This window comes from Orycteropus afer, unplaced genomic scaffold (genome assembly GCF_000298275.1).
Source record: "Orycteropus afer afer isolate SDZICR_OR568_19922 unplaced genomic scaffold, OryAfe1.0 scaffold00438, whole genome shotgun sequence".
Lineage (NCBI taxonomy): Eukaryota > Metazoa > Chordata > Mammalia > Tubulidentata > Orycteropodidae > Orycteropus > Orycteropus afer.
In genome coordinates, this window is record NW_006922025.1 from 1436120 (window position 1) to 1454472 (window position 18353).

Consider the following 18353-nt stretch of genomic DNA (forward strand, 5'->3'; position numbering starts at 1 on the left):
TATTAATGGCAATACTGAATTTATCAGCATTTTCCAAAAAGTAGAGCTCTTACAAGGTGAGTTCAGGTGATGCATGGAAAAGCCACACTGAGGAGGAAATGGCTGAGCAAAAGCCTGAATGAACACCTGCCATGCACTTATCTAAGGAAAATGCATGACAGGTGGAGACAGCACCAACTGCAGCAGCCCTGGGGCAGGACCAGTTTTGGCTTCTCAGGTACAGCAAGGAGAACAGTGCAGGTCAAGCAGCAAAGAGAAGAGGGCTAAGGAATGTGGTTGAAGAGACAGTCAAGGACCAGATCCAGCAGAGAGCCTTGTGGGTCAGGACTAAGAATTTTTTTCTTTTTCTATATCAAAGACAAGTTATTAGAAAATTAAAATTAGAGGAATGATGCGACCTGCTTTATGTTCTAAGAGGGTCACTAACTCTGGTTACTGTGTGTCGAGCATACCACAGAGGGGCAGGTGTCAGCAGGAGCAAGAGGAGAAGATTAACACCACAGCCCAGACAAGGGATGATGACAGTTCCAAATCATTATCTATTTATTTAATGTGCACAACAAATGCATACATGCATACGTATGTGCCCACATACATATCCAACTCATCATACAGGTTTATGATAAAGATAATAGTCTTTAGAAATATTTAAGAAAAAAAATTTTCCATGTGAAAAAGCAATACAGGTAGGTACATCTATATTGCAAAAGCTACAAAAGTAACATACATGACCAAAGTCTAGAAGACATCCAACTCTTGATACCAAAATATACTACTAAAGAATCAGGTACATTTTCTGTGCTTTTCTAAATATCCTGTGATCTCCTAAAATAGTCTTATATTCTAACTGCAAAACTATTATGTCTATTCATTTACTTCATCCTCCCCACAGACTCATTTTTTCTTTAATTTTATTGTGCATTGGGTGCAAATTTACACAACAAAAATTTATTTTACATTCATTAATGTGTGTACTTTTGATTTCATGTCCCAATTACCATCCCTGACCATAACAACTGTCCTCCCTTCCCTGTGGCTACCTCCGCCTTGGAGCTTTCTTAACCATGTACTCCTATCTGTCCAGCTTATCCTCTATGTGAATGCTGTCCCTCTGGTGCCCCATGGCCAATTTCTCATTTCTTGATAGAAAAGAAAAAAGAGAGACAGAGAGAATACCAAGACCATCTTCTTGTATTAGGTACCATAGCAGAGAGCGAGCTGTCCTCAAACTCATTCTCCCCTCTTCTTGGTCATGGGGACATCTGATAGGTTCTCAGACTCCACTGGAGCTGGATGTAGCTAAATCGTCACCAAGGAAATGTGAACAAAATGCATGTGTGTTGACTTCTGCCTCACTTTCTTGAGAGGAAATTGCTTCCTGGACTTCACTTCTCTTTCCTTTCCTACAGACTGTTGTTGTTATTGTTGTTATGTGCCATCAAGTTGGACCCAACTCGTAGCGACCCCTCCTTGGGTTTCTGAGGCAGTATCACTATGGAAGTAGATTGCCCCATCTTCCTTCCGAGGAGTGGCTGGTGGGTTTGAAGTGCCAGCCTTCTGGTTAGCAGTCAGGTTCTAGAATGCAGATATGGTAGAGGCCCAGCCTTGATCATCTGGATGGGGAAAACCCATGCAGGCAGGGGTTCTCAACCAGAGGCAGTTTTGCCCCCCAGGGGACACTCGGCAATGTCTGAAGACATGTATGGTTGTCACAATTTGGAAGGGGGAGTAACTGGCATCTAATGGGTAGGGACCAAGGATGCTGCTAAACCTTCTGGGCACACAGGCCAGCCCCCAACAAGAAAGAATTATCTAGTCCACAATGTCAATACTACTGAGGTCGAAACGCATGCTCTAAGGCAATGTTTCTCCAACTGTGTACATATGAATCACCCAAGTAGCTCTTAAAATTTGAATTCTGACTCACAAAGTTTGAAATGAGAATTGAGATTCTGCATTTCTAGCAAACTCCCTGAGAGATGGCAGATCAACAAGATGGAAAGAACTTGGGTCTCTGAATAATCTCCTGGAGCACTCGAGTGGCTGGAGTGCTACATGAAGGGCTGCTATCCTGACACGTGCACCTGTACACCTGAATTTACTGTTTTCAGTTTAGGTTTCCTCCGAGAGGTAGATGGCCATGCAGTACTGACTGCTGCCGTGTCAGGTGTTTGCTGACTCAATTCCAACTCATAGTGACCCCATGTACAACAGAAGGAAGTACTGCCCAGTTTTGTGCCATCCTTACTACCGCTGCTATGTTTGAGCCCACTGTTACAGCCACTGTGTCAATCAGTCTTGTTAAGGGTCTTACTCTTTTTTGCCGACTCTGTACCCACTGCTATTTGGAAAGTTTCCACTGGCCAATTTTTCTTAGGTCCTTCTCCCCAGTCTGTCTTAATCTGGAAGTCCTGCTGAAATCTGTCCACTGTGGGTGACCCTGCTGGTGTATGAAATACTAGTGGCACAGCTTCCAGCATCATAGCAATAGGTAAGCAACCAAGTATGACAAACTAACAGACAAGCGGTGGCTGCTGTTGTTGCTCTGTGCCATCGAGTTGGTTCTAACTTATGTTGTTGTTGTTATGTGCCATCAAGTCAGACCCGACTCATAGCAACCCCTCTTTGGGTTTCCAAGGCAGTACCACTATGGAAGTAGATTGCCCCATCTTCCTTCCGAGGAGTGGCTGGTGGGTTTGAACCACCAGCCTTCTGGTTAGCAGTCAAGTGCCTTTGCCACTATGCTACCAGAGCTCCTGGTTCTAACTTATAGTGACTCTATATACAACAGTATGAAACACTGCCTGGTCCTGAGCCATCCCCACAATCCTTGTTATGCTTGGGCCCATCAATGCAGCCATTGTGTCAATCCATCTCATTGAGGGTCTGCCAGTTTTCTGCTGACCCTCTACTTTATCAACTATAATACCCTTATCAGGAGACTGATCCCTTCCGGAATAAACGTTTGCAACTTTTTCTTTTTATTTTGAGTCATGCCACATCAACAAATGAAGGTCCTGAAAGCTTTACTCCATCCACATCATTAAAGTCGACTCTACTTTGAGGAGCAGCTCTTCCCCAGTCATTTTCTGAGTGCCTTCCAACCTGAGGGGCTCAACTGAGGTGGCTCCATACCTTCGATATCAGCTTTCATTATGTTGGAAGTAAATAAGGTGACACTTGATTCAAGCCACTGTATGCTGGCGTCTCTTTGTTACAGCAGTTTAGCTTTACCCTAAGCACTGCAGTCCCATCTGCAAATAGTGCATGATTATACAATGCTCCCATCCAGACCTAAAGAGCTCAGGAAATTAAATTTTCCAAAAAGAGAGGAAAAACAAATGGATGTGACAAAAAGGAAAAGATCTTGATTGCTAGAGATATCTAAAAATAAGTAAAAATAAATAAAACTCACTGCTGTCGAGTCAATTCGACTCATAGCGACCCCTCCTTGGGTTTCCGAGGCAGTATCACTACGGAAGTAAATTGTCCCATCTTCCTTCCGAAGAGTGGTCAGTGGGTTTGAACCACCAGGCTTCTAATTAGTAGTCAAGTACCTTAGGCACTATGCCACCAGAGCACCCTAGAGATATCTAAGGGGGGTATATTAGTTTCCAATGTCTGCTACAACAAATCACCAAAAACTTAGTGGCTTAAGACAACACAAATATATTACCTTACAGCTCTGGAGGACAGAAGTCTGCAATGGGTCTCCCTAGGCTAAAATCAAAGTATCAACAAGGCTGGAGGTTCTGGGAGATAATCTGCCTCCTTGCCTTTTCCAACTTCTAGAGTTTGCCACATTCCTTGGCTTTTGGCCCTCTTCTGCCATCTTCAAAGCCAGCAACAGCTGATCAAGTCCTTCTCACACTTTCATCACTCTGATTCCCTCTCTTCTGTCTCCCTCTTCCATTTGTAAGAATCCTTGTGATCACAATGGGCCCATCAGAAATAATCCAGAAAATCTCCTATCTCAAAGTCAGCTGGTAACTAACCCTTCACTTCATCTGCAACCTTAGTTCTTCTTTGCCACATACCCAAACATATTCACAAATCCTGGGGATTAGGTTGCAGACATTTTGTGGACCATTATTCTGTAAACTACACAGGTGAGAAGTTATTACATCAATCTGGGAAACACAGTAAGGGTGCACACAAAAAAGAGATAACATGTCAACTGAAAGCAACATGAGAAACTGGTCAGTTCCAAAGCTCATCAGATGCAGGGCAGTCCTAGGAATCAAGTGTGCCCTAGCCTATAGCTTTTGTTCGTTCTTTCAGAAACAACTACGGCCATGAGTCAGGGAGAAGAGTTACACAGAAATAATGTCCAGGAATTCTCGGGATCTTTATGCAGTCTGCCCTCGGAATGTTTGATATCCATGCTATATAATAGTTACCGTAAATTATACCTCTAAACCTAACTTTATGATAAGAGTGCTTGGCCTGTATTTCAGGTACTCCCTGGAGTGCAACATTGTAGAAAACCAATTACCTGGGGGAATTCATGAAAACGTGCGTGGCTTAATAACAACTGCCATATGTAGACAAAGCAGTTCTCAGCATATCATCTTTATGGTCCCCTTGCAAAAATCTCTGTGGGCTTGTTAGAGGTTGTTATTCCCATTTTAGAGATGAGAAAACAAAGGCCGTGCATACAAAGCAAGGGAGATTAGAACTCAAGCTCAAATCAAAAACTTCTGAGTCCAGCTGCAGCTTTTTCAAAATACCACATAGCTCTGAACAAAGCACCTTATAATGGCTGGGCTTGGGCAGTTTGACTTAAATACGACCTCAGCTCTAGGGATACCCAAAGCTCTCACCCCTTGCAGAGGCCTTACCCAGAAAGGCCTATGAAAAACTGTATCTATGGGCCTCTTTGTAATTATTTGATTATTAAATGACAATTATGTAATTTCAACAATGCATTTAGAGAACATAATCCTACCTACTCCTGAAGCATAACTGCCTATCAGGGATAACCCAGGTTCTTCTTCCAAATCTTTAGCGGCTACAGCAACAAAAACCAGACACCAAAGACAGGTATTACAGTGGAGATACCTGGCTTGTAACAGCTTGCTGTATGACCTTGGGACACTCCCTTACCCTTCTAAGTCTCATTCTCTGTATTTGTAAAATTGGGGTGAGAAAGCATCTACTTTATAAGGCCACTGTAAAGAATAAATGAGATACTGCTATGTGCTGCAGAAACCCTTTAGGGAAAACTGTCTAGCCCACACAGCTTGTTCAAGTGGGTTTCTCCTTCTTTCACCCAAAATATCCTTGCAAAAATAGCATGTGGGAAAGCTTAAAAGAATTCTTAGCCAGAGTTCCTAAGAAATTGAGTGCTATTGCTGTGAAAAGCCTGGAGTTTTGCAAGAAAATCTAGCATAAAGCCTTACACATAGAAGACTCTCCTTCATTCATTAACTCAATGATTCTTTCAATAAACAGCCATGTATTGAGTGCCTACTATGTCCCAGGCACTGTTCTAGGCACCAGTGAGGAGGAATAAGATGGACAAGAGCCCTTCTCTCAAGTAGTTTACCTTCCAGTGAGGGGGAGATAAGTAAGATGATTTTGGAGAGTAATATATGCACTGGAGAGAAAAGAAAGAAAGAAAAAAACAGGGCAACAAGCTCCGAAGTGGAAGACAGTCAGGAAATTTTTTGAGGAACTAGAAATTGAGCCAACACCTAAAGGACAGATAAGGACAGACTGGTTGTTTAGGAATCTGAGTATAGAGCATTCTAGAAAGAGGAAACAGGATTAAAAAGACTCTAAAATGGGGATAGAAGTCCCTGGGTGGTGCAGACAGTTAATATACTCAGCTGTTAACTCAAGGGCTAGGGGTTCAAGTCCACTCACAGGCACCTTGGATGAAAGGCCTGACATTCCACTTCCAATATCCAGTTACTGAAAATCCTGCAGATTTTACTCTGACACGTGGGGTCATGAGTTAGAATCCACTTGATGGGAACTGGTTTTTTGTTTGTTTCTTTTAAGTGGGAATGAACCTGACACGGTCCCAGAAGAGAAAGAAAGCCACTTCCACAGATTGTTTGCTCCGACAAGACTCCTCAGTCGGCCTGTCCTGGCAGTCCAGTCCATCTGTGCTGGGGAAATCAAAAGTTTCAAGCAGAGAATGCTAAAACTTTTTATTCACTCCCATGATGCTCGAAGACAACACACTCAATGGAAAAGAGTTCTGAGACAAATGAAAGGAAACACTGCGTGTTTGAGGCCAAATACTTGGGTTCCCATCCCAATTCCACCACTGAGGGCAAGTTACTTAACCTCTCTGAATCTCGGTTCCCTCACCTGTAAAATGTGGGCAATGACAGTTCCCATCTCACAAGGTTCTTGTAAAGACAGTGAATTAAATGCTCAGCACAGTGCTGGGCACATGAAAGTATGATATGGTCAACTACTACCACTGTTTGTACTGCTACCTTCCAGATCCAAACCGTCAGCTCCCTATTCCACCCTAAAATAAACAACAGTTGTCCCCAACTCGGTTTTTGCTTTGAACAACATGGGTAGATCTACATTTCATAATTTACACCAAGTTCAACTGCCAACCCTCACCATCACCTTGTCCTGTTGTTCCTGTTGTTGTGTGCCATCAAGTCAATTCTGATTGATAGCAACCCTGCTGGGCAGAGTAGAACTGCCCCACAGGGTTGCCAATGCTGCAATCTTTACAGAAGCAGACTGGCACATCTTCCTCCTGCAGAGCAGCTGATGGGTTTGAACTGCTAAGATTTCCATTAGCAGCTGAGTGCTTTAACAACTGTGTTACCAGGGCTCCTTCCTCCTGTCCAACCACCCCTGAATCTGGGGTACTGGCAGTCTGCACCTTTTGAAGCTGTTTAAAGATAAAGGGGCTTATGATTCTGAACATTAACAGTGGTCTTGCCATCCATTCTTCAGTCAAATAAAATGTGGACGATAAAGAAATCCTACACAGTAAGCAGAGCATTACTTATTTAGTCAGGCTCAAATAAACAATATCTTCACACGACTCTCAAACACAGGACCTCAATTCAGGCAGCAAATAATTTAAATGATAGGTATAACAAAATGGAGACAGGAGAGAGAAAGAGAGAAAGAGAGAGGAGAATACAGATGGATGGGCAGAGAGAGAAAGCTAGAAAGAGATGCTGTCCTAGAGAAGGGGTCTGTCATCCCTTTTATTCCTGTTTTCTTTCATGCCCCTCAGCAACGTATTAAAATTTTGTTTTTGCAAGTCTATTGCAATTTTTGTGAAGTTTACTCCTAATTATTTGGTCTCTTTGGTCAGTTCTATAAATAGAATATTTTCTCCCATTACATTTTCAAGATGGTTGGTGATGGCATACAGGAGAACTATAGATTTTCCATGGTAATTTCCATAGCATCCACCTTAACATATTCTATTTTTTTTTTTTCCAATAGAGTCATGGTGGAATTGATTAAGATTTCCAAAAAGAAATCAGTTACTGGAAAACAATGATAATTCTATCTCCCCCTTTCCTAGCTCTTTTTCTGATCAAATTGCAATATGGAATAATTTCTGAGCAACAATACCAAATCCAAACTCACTTCCATCAAGGCCATTCCAATTCCTAGGGACACAATAGGACAGAGCAGAACTGGGTTTCCAAGGCTGTAAATCTTTACAGAAGCAGACTGCCACATCTTTCTCCCACAGAGCAACTGGTTGGGGTTTGAACTGCTGCACTTTGAGTTAGTAGCTCAATGCCTTAGCACAGCACCACCAAAGCTTCCTTGAACAATAATAAATAACAGCAATGATAACTGACGTTCCTGTCTTATTCTGGACCTAATGGGAATGTTTCTAGAGTTACACCATTAAAGACAAAGTTGACTTTGGATATGATTCTATTTTATTGGTAGATTTTTCTACTGATCAGGAATAGACATTTAATTTTATCAGCAGTATTTTTAACATTCATAAAATAAATCATAAGATTTTCCCCATTTGTCCATATTACAGTAAATCATATTATTAGACTTCCTAAGATTGAACCATATTGCCATTCCCAGAATAAATCCACTTTGCCATGGCTTATATTACCTTGAAATACAACATTTACATGCCCATTTCCCTGCTCTAGGAGCTCTGGTGGCATAGTGCTTAAGGCATTTGACTGCTAAACAGAAGGCTGGCAGTTCAAACCCACCAGCCACTCCTTGGAAGAAAGACTGGACAATCTACTTTCATAGAGATACTGCCTCGGAAACCCGAAGAAGGGTCCCTATGAGTTGGACCCAACTCAACAGCAGTGAGTTTGCTTTGTTGGTTTGATGAGCTCTTTCATATTCTGGGCATGACTGATTCATGTTTTTCCCCAGCATGTAGCAGAGTTGATAATCAATACATGTTTAATGAATAAATAGATGAATGACAATATAAATAAATAAATAAATAACAGTAATAATGAGTGCACTGAACCTCCCAAACTCTCTTCTGTACCTCTTCCAACATTAAAGTCCTGGGTTAGTGAGTGCACCTTTATATATTTACTAGATATCTGGTTTAATTAGTCTCTACCTCTCCAACAGGAACTCTGGTGGTGTAGTGCCTAAGGCATTTGACTGCTAACCAGAAGGCCGGCAGTTCAAACGCACCAGCTATTCCTTGGAAAGAAGATTGGGCAATCTACTTCTGTAGTGATACCGCCTCAGAAACCCAAGGAGGGGTTGCTATGAGTCGGATCTGACACGACGGCAGTGAGTTTGGTTTTTTTTTTTGGTTACCTCTCCAGCAACAGAACACTTACTTTAACCTATTTTATTTCTATAAGGAAATTATTCCCTATGGTTTCAACAGGGCTAATTCTGCTTCCCCACTCCCACTGCCATTCCAAGCCAAAGGGCCTAGGCCAAATTAGACTATTACAGTTATTGCTTTAGGCAGAAGGAAGGTTGGGCAATCTACTGCCATAGTGATACCACCTCAGAAACCCAAGGAGGGGTCGCATGAGTCAGATCCGACTCGATGGCAGTCAGTGTTAGTTTTGTTTATTGCTTTAGGAATTGGCAGATGACCCAAGCTGCACCAAACACATCTCCCAGAATTTCCTACAGAAGCTCCTAAGAAAAATGATTTCCAAAGGGGCTGCTAAACAGAAAATATGTTTTCCTTGAGTTGCTGCTAACCATCTTGCCTAAAATATGGTAACACAATCTCTATGTACATTCTTAAGCGAAGGTTAAATATATAACTAGTGAGTGTTTAAAAAAAAAAAAAAAAAAAAAAAACTGCCTGCTTTTAATTAACGGCAAGATGGTCTGAATGGCTCCTTCAGTGAAATATAATTTCAGAAAGAAATTCCCAAGACAGTTATACAGTAGTTTGTTAAACCACAGAAACCAATGGAATCAAGAGATTACTTTAACAGGGCAGTGGTTCAATGTATTCCAACGATATCATCCATAATGCAAAACTAAAACCTTTCAAACTTTCTAATGTACAACACTAGCAATCTTTCATTCACGTAAAGCCCTCTCTCCTGGCTCAATTTAAAAGTAAAAATGCCTAGTATGATGCTGTTGTTGTTTTTGTTGTTATGTGTCGTCGAGTCGGCCCCGACTCATAGCGACCCCTCCTTGGGTTTCTGAGGCAGTATCACTATATGATGCACACACAAAAAAAAACAAAGTCATCTCAGGCTGGCTGGAGAGCAGCAGTGAAGGCAGCCAGAGCTCGAGGGGGTTTCCTGGGGTCTTACTGAACAGTCTTGTCTTCTCAAAATGCTTCCAGTTCTGTAGAAAAACTGGAGGCACTCATGCCCTTGGGATCCTCAAGGCTTCTGGAACCATCTAGGGCCCACAGCATCAGTTCCTACCGGAAGCTGGAGAAAATGTCAGAGTCTAGGCCCAAAGAGTCCCCTGCCCCAGCCACACCCCTTCCCCATTCCGTTTGCTCAGAGTTCTGCTGACAGTTACTTCACGAAATCAAACTCTTCTCCTGCAGCTCAAGTTACAATAGACCAAATTCTGGAATCTGGTTTTGATTATTCTCTGGAGAGCTACTTAAGAACTGCTCCAGGGTTTGAAATCCCTCATTCAGATATAATCTTGAAATAAAAGACTATCTTCAAATGAAAAATGTATTACAGCATTCTCTTTAGGCCCTTCAGTACTGGTGGGGAGGATGAAAGGAAGAAATTGGAGGAAAATGAAGGGGAGAAAGGAATAATGAAAGAAAAAGAGAGCGGGAAGAAGTATCAAGAGAAATTTACTACGTCAAAGATTGTGCAAGGCACTTTCTATAACATCATTTCACATACTCCTTTGGGTATAGACAATATTGCACCTATTCTGCTAGACAAGCAAACTGAGGTTTACTAATATTAAGTATGTATTAGTAAGCCTAAGTAAGGAACCCTGGCGGCACAATGATTAACCCCTAGGCTGCTAACCAAAAAGTTGGCGGCTCAAGCCTACCCAGCCACTCTGTGGGAGCAAAGAGCTGGCAATCTGCTCGCATACAGATAACAGCCTAGAAAAGCCTTTGGGGCAATTCTACTCTGCCACAGGGGGTCACCATGAGTGAAACAGACTTCACAGCACCTAACAACAAATCCTAGATAAGTTTTCTAAGATTACACAAAAAGGGCGCAGTAGATTCTGTCTTGTAGGTTCAAACACATGCTCTAAAGTACATTACTTGCAATCTACCAGCCTCCTCTATCTGAAAAGTCTAATACAAATGTATGTACCAAATTTCATGGGTGAATGAATCCCATAGAGATAATATAGCCTTATCACCTAAGAAACGGAGATTTAGACAATTTAAGTACCTTGATGTCCAAGAGAACTAGTATGAGGCAAAGCAAAGCTTAGAACCCAATTCTTCTAACTCACAGGTGGTACTCAATCCACCTGATCAGAATCTACTTTATAAGTACAAGTTCTCCACACAGAACAAACACAGACACTTCTGATTAATGAGTGGGGAACTGAGAAGTTCCCACATCTTCAAGGAAACAGTACTGGGAATAAAAGGGAAATACTCATGAATTTTCTTTTTCTGCCTCAGTGTTCCTGTTTATATCAAGCTTTTTGTTGTTATTGTAATATATCTGGGAGGTATTTCCCCCATGCTGTTGCAAAATCTGTTAAAGGGGAAAACTCTTAAGCTAAAACAGCACATGTAAGCCCCCATTCCGGCAACCGCAAAGGGTGTGGGTATGTCGGTTACTTTCTGAGATGAGTTTAGAGCAGAGGTCGCAAACTGGTAGCCAGCTGGCTGCATACATTGCACAGATGTGCTGTGTTTGTCCCACAGTGTTGGCCTGCATAACGTTGATAAGAAATCAGAATTTGTTGCCAATATTACAAATGTACAGTAGATTTCCGATCAAACCTGGATTTCCATTTTCTCCTAGGAAGTTGAAGATCGAGCTGGCAGTAAGTAATGGCTGCCCTTTGGAGAGTATATGTGTCCCACTTGGTCTAAACCATCATTGGGATAATCTGCACAGGCCCAGAAAGCATTTGAATGTGTGACCCTTGGTTTAAAAAGTTAAGCGGATGCACATGGCAAAGCCAATCATTACTCAGCTCTGCCCCAAACCGCCCCCCCCCCCAATAAAAGACTCTTCAGTCAATACTGTGATAGTTGTGAGGGAAGGGAAGGGACGGAAGGGACCAAAATGATGTGAGAAATGGAAAAACCCAGGCATCGCATCTGTTTGGATTTCTGCTCTAGGACATTCATTTTGCTTAGAAAACGCACTCACCCGCATTATTTCATTTATTCTACCCAACAATCCTGCAAGGGAGGAATTACTCTCAGATAAAGAAAATAAAGCTGGGGAAAAAGCGATAGAGAAACGAAAGCTGAGCGACGTTACATTAAGTTATCCAACCAAAATCATCCAATGGGTAAGGAGCAAAGCCAGGTTTTGAACCCAGTTTTGTGCAGCTACAGAGACCAGGCTTTGGGGCATTAAAAACTATTTAGTAGAGCCACGAAGCTTGTCTCCCCTCAAGGCCTTCCAACTTGCTGTTCTCTCTACTTGGTAACCTCTCCCTCCCGGAGCTTCACATTAAGGAATCTAACTCTTCACTTCATTAGGGTCACTTCCACAGAGAAGTCTTGCCTAATCATCCTCTTTTACAAAGCACATGTATACACATGAGTGCACACGCGCACACACACACACACACACACACAGTTACTCTCTACCAGTCGGCTTCCCAAACTGAAGTCCCAGGAGGAGTAGCATCAGCATCAGCTGGGAGCCTGGCAGAAAGGCAGACTTTCGCTCCCCACCTCAGGCTCACTGAATCAGAAGCTGCTGTTAACAAGACTCCCAGCTGATTGGAGTTCACTTCAACTTTGCAAAGCACTTCTCTGCACAAGCATTGTACAACAGACGTAACAATATGAGCACCAAACACAATTTTAAATTTTCTAGTAGCCACACTAAATGAAGTAAAAAGAAACAGGTGAAATTAAGTTTAATATTTTCCTTAACTTAATATGAATACTCATAGCAACCCTCACTGGGTTTCAAAGGTGGTAAATCTTCATGGAAGTAGTGGGTTTGAACCACCAACCTTCTGATTAGTAGTCAAATGCCTTAGGCATGGCACCACCAAAGCTCCTGAATGTGAATACTACCATTTTAATGTGTCATCAATATAAAAATTATTAGTGAGCAATTTAGCATTCTGTTTTTCAAACTAAGTCATCAGAATCTGGTTTGTATTTTACACGCAAAGCACGTTTCCATTCAGGCATTTAATATGTCCGACAGTCATATGTAGATAGTGGTTACTGTGTTAGACAGAAGAGTTCCGAACCATGAAAAATATTAATTACTTTTTTTTTCTTTATAGCTTTATCATAACCAGATTTTTCAACTACAAATTTATTTGCTTTTTTATTTTCTGTCTCCCCTACTTCCCTTCGAAAATGTCAGTTCCAGAAAAACAGGTGCTTCATCGGTCTGTTCACCACTCCATCCCTAGCACCAAAAACAGTACTGGGCACATCCCAAAACCAAAGCCACTGCCATCGAGTCCTTTCCAACTCACAGTGACCCCCACTGGGTTCCCAAGGCTGTAAGTCTTTCTGGAAATAGATTTCCTCATCTTCCTCCTGCGGCAAAGCTGGTGGGTTTGAACTGCCGATCTTCTGATTAGCAGCCAAATGCCTTACCCACTACACTACCAGAGCTCCTTACTGGGCACGTTCTAAATATTAAATATTTGTTGAACAAATGAATGAAATGATCTTTTTTGTGCTTAATGGGTGGCAATGTGTTACTGTGGAAGAAGCAAGCACTGTGAATGCAAATCTCAGCTGAACCTCTGACCAGCAGAGTGACCTTGGGCAAGTCATTAACATCTCTGAATTACCTGTAAAATGAGAATGCTGCTATTTAGCCCAAAGGGTTATGACACTCAGATGTGATAATACGTCTAGGAAGTGTCAGCCAGAACCAAAGTAAGTGCCCCATCAATGCCAATGACTTCCCTTGCTCCTTCCTTCTGTCTACACATACCATATGCAAATGATGCTACTGATCAATTTCCTCTGGGTATATGAACAGGATTGTTGAAGCTATTTTCCTGAGTGATCTTCCTCCAGCCAATGGGATGCGTGTAATAATTGTTGACAGTGGAGATAACTTGGAATCCTGGTGGGTCGATTCCCAAAGTAAAGTGGTCACAGTTACTGTAACAGGTTGTAAGCCTGAGGGAGGACACAGCTGAAACAGTCACCATCAAAGTAGTCGCCATCACTTTGATGGTTCTGCCAGGGCAGTCAGCTGGCCTGCCAGGAGGTCCCCTGCCATCCGAGAGTTTAAGCACTCTAACTGGACAGCTTGTATCAGCTAATACGGAAAGGCATGATGTGACTATGCTCTTTTCTGGGTAGAGGAGAAGGTTAATCTACCCTCATGTATCAAGCATTGGCCTGTCAGCCAAGTGAGGCTTGCTTCTCCATAGCTTTCACATACACCCCAACCCGTGAATCTTCATGGTCCTAATGATCTTCTACACATATTCTAATCTCAACTGTGTTTTAAAAACACATTAAATTAATAGCATAGGAGCAAATCAAAATCCAGATTTAGTGATAATTAGAGTGACATCAAAACCAAACGAAACCCACCATCATAGAATCAATTCCAACTCATAGCTACCACCCTGCAGGACAGAGTAGAACTACACCACAGGGTTTCCAAGGCAGAAGCAGACTGCCTCATCTTTCTCCCAGGGAGCAGGTGGTGGGTTTGAACCACCAAACTTTTGGTTAGCAGTCAAATGCTTCAACCACTATGCTACCAGAGCACTATGCTCTTTTCTTGCGGGGGAGAGGGCCAGTCTACTCTCACGTATGAAGCAGTGGCCTGTGTCAGCCCAGTTTGCCTTGCTCCTCCATAGCTTTCACACCCATCCCAATCCATGGATCCCTCTGGTCTTGATATGACCTTATGCACACGCTCTAATCTCAAATGTGTTTTTAAAGCACATTAAGTTAACAGCATAGGAGCAAGTCAAACTGGAGTGACACCAAGGAAATAAAAACACGGGGTGTGTTTTGCTGCCTAAGAAGGAAGCACAAACCACTCTGCTGGGAGCAGCCTGATTCCTCCTTGCTCCCCACCCTTGCTGATAACACAAGAACCAGAACAACCTGCAGTTAGTTGGCTGTTGAGAAGCGCACTGAAAACAAACAAAAGACAAATCAATGGGGAGAAATGTCAAAATCTTTTCCTAACCTGCAGATCTCTAATTAGGCCAATAGTAGAATGGGATTCCAGGTCAGATGTGTAGGCTATGTGGTTCAAAGGAAGGAAGTATACAGATGCTACCATCTGAAAGATTCAGAGTTGGACCAGGGAACCAAGAGGAAGGGGTGATATGACTGGTTTCTATCAGTGTCTCAGTTTCCTTCTCCATCAAAGAGGGAGGATGTTGTCCCCTCATCCCACATGTGAGAGAGCAAACTGCCCAAAAAGATGGAGCTAATGAAAATCTCACAGCTGCCCTCAAAGCACTTATGTCTGTACTGAGGCCAGAGAGCTGTGCAAAGCCACTCAGCACACGGCTTCTGTGAGCACAAGGACCTTCTGGAAGAATTCTGAACAGCCAAGTTTCCTCTGTTACATTGACACATACTGCCAGCAAGCTTTTTGTCCCTAAGAGGTTCTTCTCTGGCACCACCAGACATCCACAAGGACCTATCATGAGTCCCTAAACCAAAAACTCACTGCCGTAGAGTGGATTCCAACTCATAGCGACCCCTATCAAGTTTCTGAGGCAGTAAATCTTTACTGAATTAGACTGTCCCATATTCCTTCCACAGAGTGGCTGGTAGGTTTAAACCACCAACCCTCTGGTTAGCAGTCAAATGCCTTAGGCACTGCACCACGAGGGTGCCACCATTAGTCCCTGAAAAAAACAAAAACCAAACTCACTGCCGTTCAGTCGCATCCGACTCATAGCAACCCCTCCTTGGGTTTCCGAAATGGTATCACTACGCAAGTGAATTGCCCAGTCTTCCTTCTAAGGAGTCGCTGGTAGGTTTGAACCACCAGCTTTCTGTTTAGCAGTCAAATGCCTTAGATACTACACCACCATGAGCCCTAGGTGGTACAAATAGTTAAGAGCTTCCCAGTTAAACAAAATGCTGGAGGTCCTATTCCACTCAGAGGCACCTCTGAGAAACACCTGGTAATCTCCTTCCAAAAAACTCAGCCACTGGAAACTCTGTGAAGCTCACAATTCTACTCTGACTACATACAGGGTCGTCATAAGTAGGAATCAACTCCATGACAAACGGTTTGTTTGTTGTTTACCAGGAGCAACACACTGGGAGACTGAGAACTCTCACTTGGCCTTCCTAAGTGAAGATCAAATGACTCCAGTTCTAACCATACCCCTTCAGATTAACAGTGCTAGGGGTGGCTACCAAATATCGAAACTGAACTCCCAATACCACAAGTGCTTGCTGGGAGCTGCAGACAAGGAGTACCACGGCGCTAGAACAGTATCTTCAGGAGCCGTGCAATGACAGCGAGGCAGTTTAGACCTTCTCTTCCCAGCCTCGGAATACCCAAGCACGGGAAAATCTAGTGTGTTCTGTTCTTTCATACAGTAACATTTCTAGATCTTATGATGGGTCTTCCTGACATACATTCCACCAGGGACCCTCTATCAACTTTATTTTAAGTCATTTGAATAAATCACCCCCTTCTTTATTTACAGCCGCTGCGAAGCAACCAGACAAATGTTGGAAAGATTTGATCCTTACGCCTCCTTCCCCAAAGAGCATTTGACACTTCTCACAAGACACACAGCTTTAAAATTAGAACTGGAAAAAGCCACAGTCACCCTCCTAAGTCCAAAGCTACACCATAGAAGACATCAGAACATTCCTCCAATCAACAATTAAACAATTGAAACCTTCCCAGACATCATACCCTTTCTTTATTTTGCTGTTGTTGCATTAATCATCCTAACACCTTTTTAATTATAAACTGGAAGCTATGGCTTGTGGTGTTATAAATACTGATTTTCCTGTTAAATTAGGCATTTGCTATTTTATGTTTTGATAGGAAAGGGCTGTTTGAAGCCTCCTAAAATATTGCAATTAGTTCTCCCTGTTGAAACAGACAAGACATTACCAGACACATTTGCTGTTTCATTTTAATGTGCTGGAATGTTTATGCCTAAGTGTGCTCCTCTCAAGCTTTTAAAGCATAAGGCATATTTTTAAAAGTGGAAGAAATCAATCAAAATACACACATGTGCTATATCTTTCTGAAGTTATTTCTAAAACTTTCCCAGGCTCTAATTTAAACTTATAAGCAAGCACATCTCCTGAACAGGAAGACGACCTGTCAGGAAACAATCCTTATTTACCTATTGGCTCTGTTAAGATGATAACATCACTTTAGCTGACAAAGCCTGTGTTTCTGTTTGACAATTGCAATTAATTACTGATATGCAACCAAAGTGGAGCTATCCATCCAAATCCATTTTCCAGAGTGATATGAAACAGGAGGAATCAGAAAAAGAAAAGTGAAGGAGGCCTGCCTTTTGGACATCTCAGCCAGGGGGTTGTTTTGAATGTTATGGCTGGCAAGAAAACTGGATTATTAATTTATTTCATCTGCACTTAACTTTCAAGCCCTCTCTTCTCTCTTCCTCTCACCACAGGTGTAGGGTAGGAAAGGGGAGAGATGACCATCTCACCAAACACAAGCTCCGATCTGTTACAAAGGAAGCACGGGGTGAGAAGGGGCACAGGTGCAGGGCACAAAAACTCTCAGGGCACCAACTGTCATACAGAAACTGATTCCCCTGATGCAAAATCGTGTCCACTCAGCTGAGGAGGAGAGAAAGTTCTGGAGGTGGAAACCATCCTAAGTCTTTACTGGAGCCCAAACTCGGCAGCATCACGTTTGTAAACGCTCCCTATTCATTCGCTTTGACCTGAAATAATAAAGTTGGATTCCAGCCACGCAGATGCGTTTGGGGGCGATTTTGAGAGATTCCAGGGGATCTCAAAGCTCCTAAATCAATCTAGCTATCCTGGTTCATTCCTCAGCAGCGTCCCCTACGCAGCAGCTCAGAACCCCAAGAGAAACTGGATTAGGGAACATCTCCAGGGCAGAAGGGCTAGGGGCTCCCCAGGCTTGGAGCTGGACAGATTGTAAAAGCTTAACCTTAGACAAGGGGCCTGGGACAGGCAGGGGGGCACCTCCTACCCTCGCCCTGAAATTAAGTGATTAAAGCCAGTGTCCAGCCCTCTTGGCCGCTCCGCCTGAACAGCCCCACCAGGGTTCGCAGAGCCCTCGTGGGGCTGAGAGGTCTCAGGACGGTGTGTGCCTTTGGAAGCTGGTGGAAAGCTGATGGGTTCCCCCTCTACGAAGTCTCCCCCACGCCTCTGTCCCATCCCACATAGTCCAGGGTCCTACCTGTACCACTCCAGCCCCTTCTCGTAGTTCCTGTCGAAGAAGTGCGGCTCTACGCCCACCGCCCGCACGTCTGGGTGGACTCGGATGGCCTCCAGCAGCGCGCGGGTCCCTCCTTTTTTGACCCCAATGATAAGCGCCTGTGGCAGCTTCTTCTCCCCGTAGTCGGGGGTGCTGGCGGCGCCGCCCCTCTCGCTGCTCCCGTTGGCTGCCCTTCGGCCTGCGAGCTCCTCGTCGGTAGTGCTGGACTCCTGCGCTTCCCTCTCCAGCAGCGCGCTCTGCGCCGTGATCATCTCACTGGGCGCCAGCGGGCTGCGGGGCCAGGCGTCCCGGGCGCCTCCGCCGCTCGCCAGACCCCAGCCGTCGGCCCCGGGGGCTGCAGGCTGCTCCGGGGGCTCGGGC

At 43.4% G+C, this 18353-nt stretch overlaps 1 protein-coding gene across 1 annotated transcript in view; it reads right to left on the reverse strand.

Annotated features, from left to right (window-relative positions):
• The window catches only part of HS3ST4 (heparan sulfate-glucosamine 3-sulfotransferase 4), a 610606-nt gene that overhangs the window by 591707 nt on the left and 546 nt on the right, over positions 1–18353 (reverse strand). Inside the window, exon 2 of the mRNA XM_007954172.1 lies at positions 17955–18346. Coding sequence (XP_007952363.1) covers positions 17955–18346 — 392 coding nt within the window. The remainder of the gene's footprint in view (positions 1–17954; positions 18347–18353) is intronic.